The sequence below is a fragment of the Nuphar pumila genome, chromosome 7 (assembly GCF_984573655.1).
Source record: "Nuphar pumila chromosome 7, dmNupPumi1.hap1.1, whole genome shotgun sequence".
Lineage (NCBI taxonomy): Eukaryota > Viridiplantae > Streptophyta > Magnoliopsida > Nymphaeales > Nymphaeaceae > Nuphar > Nuphar pumila.
The window spans coordinates 18,931,202-18,937,893 of NC_143255.1; the positions used below are offsets into that span (position 1 = coordinate 18,931,202).

A 6,692-nucleotide genomic window follows, 5' to 3' on the forward strand; every position below is an offset into this window, starting at 1 on the left:
GATTGAGTAATGATTCATTAGACTTTGTAAGACTATATTTCTTTAAGTTCATATACTTCCCTTATTATTGCTTGATTTAGGTGAGCTTTTATAATAATAGGTAATTTTTATATTAACAAAACTAATACCATATTGTATTTATAGAATCAATTGGATTGTCATAATGTGTTTTAGATGTCCAAGATACTTGAATATCTATCTAAACATACTGCTGGATATCATATTGCTGGATGAAAAAAAAAACATCTAAACAAGTGGATCCGGCAGTATGTTTAGATTCAAGTTGCAAGGACATCCAGCAGTATGTTTAGATGTCCAGGCACTTGTTTCACATCCCTTTTCCTATGAGAAAGTAGAGTGAAAAAAAAAAACACCTCCACGAGAAATGTCTCCGAGGGTGGAAATGTGGCAAACGCCCCCATAGAGAATAACAAAGGGTGACTAGTCATCTTTGTGAACAATGATGATACTGATGCTCTACTAAATGACAATAACATGTTTTTTGCAAATCCAATTTTTTTAGGAACATAAAGAGAAGGCATAAAACCCTTATATATCCTCACCCCTAGAACTATCAAAGATTCAAAATCACAAAGGTAACAAAACAACCAAAACAAATCCAGACACAAAAAATAAAGTTTTTCTCTTTTCCTACAGCTGTTTCAATCAAGCCATCAAAGACACTCACTGTGACACGCCAAGCCACTTGGAGAAATTATCAAACTCAGTGTAGTCGCTGTCTGATATCATTGTCTGGTACCACGCCTTTCCCGCAGCCTTTATCTCCTGCAACCAATTCATTAAGAAGAAAAATCAAACACAGGAATGTATTAGCAATACACTAAATTCTTGTGTTGTTGGTATATAATGGACGACTCAAGCCTACTGTCAAGAACCAGACTCATTGTATAAGGTCCTCAAATTCCAGCCCAGATGATCGTGTATGTATTCAGCATCCAAGTTACTTGCCAGTAGCAGCAGCAGCATTATGGCTTTGCAGTACTTAGTTTTCCCATTACAAAGAATTCAACGATCCACGGTAGGTTTTCAAACAATACTACTAAGTTTTCCAATTACAAAGTTCAAACATCCAGAGTGTGTTTTTAACCAAAAGGCTCAGCAAAACAAACAACAGTACAGACAATCAAACCACAATCTAATGTTAGCCTGCATGCATTACATAACAATGTTAAATGTGTATACATTAAACATGACTACCACATTCCTTGGGAAAGAAATATGACAAAATAAAAATTAACCAAGCCTGCATTTACCCGTAAAGGTCTACAACACAAACGCAACATAACAGAATGCAAGTTCGTAATTGGTAGCCCGTCACACTGGAAACCTTGGTATAACTATTATCAAAACCTTATTTTTCAAACCCAAAAAAACTGATAGATAAATCATTGAGAGTTGATACTTCAGGACACAGACAGTGGCACCAACTCAAATGTAAAAACAAGAGGTGAGCAGGGCAAAACAGTAATAGTGTTTTAACAAGCAATCTGCACTGCTGCACCAAGGATAAATAGCACATGATAAATTTATCAAACTAGTATCTAATGTTGCCACCATCCATGATCCATGTAAATGGACACACATTTAAAGTGACATTTCATGCTGCAGAAAGCAGAGTGAGGTAAAAAAATCCTTGGGTGGATCCAGTGGAAAGGAGAAGAGAACTCAAAATTATATACAAGTAATGTAACCAATGATCTCGCAAACATCAGACAACTGGAAATTATGTTCTACACGATTCTATATTTGCATGTTCTGAAAGAATAGTAAACGGAGCACACCGCGGAAAGATTCTAAATAGGAGAAGTCCCCCATGGATTCGAGAAGAAGGAAATGAAGAACGGGAACGAAACGAAATGCAGCGTTTCTAGCTCTAGTTTCGGATGAGCTTCTCCCCATGTTGTTGTCTGGTAATAGAATAGGGCGGCTTGCTCTGACCAACACTCCACTTTTTTCTCCGTCCATGGAGCGTATGAATTTCCTGGAATGTAGATAGACCAAAAAAGGGAATGAAGGGATAGGAATAGGAATTATAGTACCATTGGAAGAAGGGGCACCTGTGGGAACATCTCTACTGACGAACCATTTCAATAGTACGGGTGCTGCCGTGCCACGAGGCACGACCATGGAAGTAATGAAAGCATCAAGGCGGCTTTATTATTAGCTAGATGTTTTAGATATTTTAGTTCTAGTTGAGACAGGTGGAAATGATAGCTTTAGGAGTCTCATAACAAAAAGCTATGGACATATTGGGTCATTTAAGTTCTTCATCAATGTCAACTAATTTCTGAGGTTTGAAGCATAATGAATGCAGAACACATAGTAACAGTTACATATAGATAAACATATAGCTTCATTTTTTCAAGTACAGTTGGATTGCCAACAACAGACCTCTCAGTCATAACAAAAAATTCTTTAAGGAATAGAGACAAGTGGCTATACTCACAGATCATACATATTCAAATGAGAATACAAAGAAAAATCAAAATACACCTGAAAAGACGATACCAACTTACCATATATTTAGTTTACAACCTTGGGATACTTCTTTACATAGGAGTTTGGACAAAACAAAAAAGTGAAACAGAAAACTTAAATTAAAAATCAAATAAGCATCGGTGTGAATAAGCATCGGTGTGTATAGGCAGAATTTGCCAAGATAGGTTATTTTTTAATAAATGTAAAAAAATACCAAAAAATATTTTTAAAATTATTTTCATAGTTTTAACACGTCATGTAATGATTGACACATAATAATTTATTATTTTTGGGCTGATACAGAATGATTCAGTTGAGTATCGGTATCGGCCGATACAGCTGAATTGGTGGCCCAACAATTCAAAGCAGATACCAATACTGAGAACATTGGTTCTAAAAACATCAATTGTTCAATCTTCTAGTGGACCTTAGCAGCTGATAGAATCAGCTGCTACAAAATGTACTTCAACTAACAGGTCCTTTATGCAAGCAATACTCAAAGAATTAACTTTTTACATGTGAATCTGCACCCATCTTTCATATACTGATCATCAAATATCATTGCATCTAGAAGATCAACGAATCTGGTTTTCAGATGCAAATCAAATTGATACTTTTCAGGCATATGTGCAATGCTCATAACCTCACCAAACTTATCCAGCATCATTTCAAAGATTACTTTTGAGTATGGACATTTTCAAAGTAGCAATATCCACATGAACAAGAACCTAAATTAAAAGTAGAAAGCACTCCAATTATGCCTAAAAGTTGTCAAGACGATAATAGCCCTTACAAAGTTATATACATGTACCCTGACAAGCCAAAATAATATCTCTTCAACTCAATAACATAACCCAGTGTTAAAATAATGTACAATCAATAGTAGAAAACACCCTTACATCTATCATGAAAAAAAAGGTTATATCTGCAAGTCTCCATCAATCAAAACCAGCAATTATGTTCTAAACATTTTCCTTTAGAATTCAACCCTAATCAAATAATTGCACATACACTTGCTTCATTTGTATATATGCAAACAGCACCTTCTCTGCACAAGCCTAGGATTATTTCACAACACCAAGTACCGGAATATTTGAACCATGAACTCTAGAACTACTCTTTCAGAATATTTATATGGCAAAACATCAACAGACCGACCAATACATCAAAAATAGATCAGTAAAACCCAATACAAAAGTTAACACAAAACATGAGCTACATGTATCATGAACTACTAAAACATCTAGAAAATACCAACTATTCTCCTAACAACATGATCATAAAGACACATAAGACAACACTATCAAGCAAACAACAACAACAGTAGCTATAAATGCAACTAGTTTTACAGCATATAAAAACATCACATAAACAAGTTGCCGAGAATATCAAAAGAACATGACCTTCTGCATCATATCTAACTGCTTCCATGCTTCAAACTAAAGAAGCAATGTCTCTTGATCATTATCAAACTCACATCCGTCCATGAGTAACACGTAACATGCCAGATGGCTTTCCAATAACCCACAAACTATATTGCAAAATCATTCTCAATAAATTCATAAGTGGTGACTCAATCACTTTTGATGGATCTCCAGTCTCCACCTAAAGAACAACTGAAAACATAAATTGTTAATTTCTTTATACACATTCCAGTTTTGAAGAACCATTTGGACAAACGAGAACCCCCTTCCTTGTATGATTCCTTCTTCATATAGATACCTATATGATCTATCTGGCACATTCACAATGATCAATATTTTGACAGCCACTACGCCTAAAGATTCACGCAAGACAACACTGAAGCTTCGGTCACAGAATAACCAACAACAACACAGCAACATCAATACACACAAGGGATATTGCATAACCATCGCAGCCATCTTTTTACCAAAATGTATCATATTATTTGAAATAAGAAATCGCTGTCATATTAAAGATAACCACAAATTCTCAAGTACATGAAATGGAAGCACACAAGCAAATATGTATAGAACGCAGGTTATTCACTGGCAATAGCTACATAAAATTCCATAATCAATCATTGCATTTATATAACCACATTTTCCAAAACTAAAGTGGGTCATCAATCTTGTCTTAAGTAAGATACTAGGAAAGAAAAGTGAAAATAAAAATGAAATCCAGATCAACAAAACCAAAAGACAGAAGAAAAGCCACGGGAAAAAAAGAAACATACATAAAACCAGACTTCATTGTGTGTGTGTGAGAGAGAAATGGGACCAACATAGGCAAACACAAGAAAATCATATTTCAACAACTCGACTTCACGATGCAACCAACTAAATAGATCAAGCTAAGATAAGAATAAACAAAATAAAATTGCAGGAGAAAAACAATTAATAAGAAAAATAGGAGAGAACGTATAGAATATAGACCTTTGGCGCCTTTCTCTTCTTGTCAAGCTTCTCCTTCTTCGCCTTGGCCCTCTGCTCCTCAGCGAGCAGTGCCATCCTTCTCGCGGTCTTTGCATACGGATTGAGCTTCAGAAGCGCGTCAAGGTTCTTGAGCGGGTTCTTTTTGAGCGGCCTGCGCTTAATACCCGTTTTGGCGGGCCTGACCACCGACTGCACCTCATCCGAGTTGATGATCCTCGAGAGGTCGGCATTCGTCATCTTCGCCCTCGGCAGAACATACCCGGTCTTCTCCTGGGACGCCTTGTCGAAGGTCCCGTACACATCGTCCAGCTTCTCGAAGGCGCACTTCGTCCAGATGATGAATCGGCCGATGTGGCCGCCTGGGGCGAGCTTGAGGAGGTTGAGCCGGTCGACGCAGGCGACCTCGACGCCGGGGATGTTGCGGAACGCCTTGATGAGCTTCGACCCCTTGGTTCCGTAGACGATGAGGGGGCCCTTGCGGGAGAGGTACCGACGGTTGCGCATCTTACCCTTGCCGGGGCGGATAGTGCGACTCCTCTTCGCGCGTTCGACGTCGGGGCCCGCGCCGATCTGGCTGAGGAGCTTCAGGGCCGCGGAGGTCTTCTCAATGGACTCGACCGAGTCGGAAAGGACGAGAGGCAGCTCGGGGACGGACTCGACGCGGTGGCCGCGGGCGAGAACGAGGGAGGGTACCGCAGAGGCGGCGAGGGCGGAGGTGACGGCGAAACGGCGCTGGGCGATGTTGATCTTGCGGTGCCAGCGGCGCCAGATCTTCGTCGGAGCGAACATCCGGCCGCCGCGGCACATGTTGCCGAAGGCTCCCTGGCCGGCGCGGTGGGTGCCACCGCCGGGGACGCGGGGGATCCTGGAGACGGCTCGGCCGGTTCCCCACGACTCGGCGGAGGTCTGGTGGCCGGCGCGCTTCGAGACGGCGTAGGGTTGGCGCTTGTTCTTCGAGATGTTCGAGTGGACGAACGTCACCACATCCGGCCGGATCGGAGCGCGAAGGACGTCGGGGAGCGGAACCGACGCAGCGGCGCCGTCGATCGCCATGTCGCCCTCTACATGATGGACGGTCACAAGCGGGCGGGCTGCGGCGGTAGCGGATGGAGCCATCGATCCTCTCTCTCTCTCTCTCTCTCTCTCTCTCTCTCACTCTGAAATGAGAGAAGTTATTCTGGTGGAAACCCTAGAGGAGCTTCTCTGCTGATATACAAAACCCTAGAGATGGGGTAGAACGTGATGTTACGGTAACGACCCTCAACTTATTCTACAATGACAAAAATATCATTTTTAATCGGATGGTATCTGGATCTTATCAGAAGCAATCCCAAACCCGCTGTGGATAGGGAAGTCAATGGATAGGATTTCATCTGATATTCGAATAAATTCAATTCCATTTAGTCGGATTTGATAATCCAAAACCATGTCCAATTATAATATGGTGCAGATATAGTTTTGAATTTTTATTGAATCTGACAAATATCTGGATTTAATGGATATCCGAATTCATTTTATACATCTGTGATGACTATCGGATTCCACTTACAGTTCAATGTTGATCGATGGGTTCATTAACCATGCAATTGATCTATATTTTTCATGTTATTGTATTAAATTCTATTTAAATTCAGTGCATGTTTTATTTCTTTTTTATGTCTTTATTTTTCCTAATTTTGATATTTTCACATGCAACTGTATGGTGGTGGTGGTGGTGGAGGCGATGGGCTGTGTGACAGACGATGATGTAATTGTATCGGTTTATGTCGCCTGGGTACGTATGAGTACGGATATAGA

At 40.1% G+C, this 6,692-nt stretch overlaps 1 protein-coding gene across 1 annotated transcript; it reads right to left on the minus strand.

Annotated features, from left to right (window-relative positions):
* Positions 1-450: 450 nt before the first annotated feature.
* Positions 451-6,086, minus strand: LOC149831381 (large ribosomal subunit protein uL4-like). The gene is made up of 2 exons (XM_090013861.1): positions 4,896-6,086; positions 451-786 (listed from the first exon to the last, which is right to left on the minus strand). Exons 1-2 carry the CDS (start codon positions 6,009-6,011, stop codon positions 685-687), a joined length of 1,218 nt encoding a protein of 405 aa, XP_089869987.1. The 5' UTR covers positions 6,012-6,086; the 3' UTR covers positions 451-684.
* Positions 6,087-6,692: the final 606 nt, after the last annotated feature.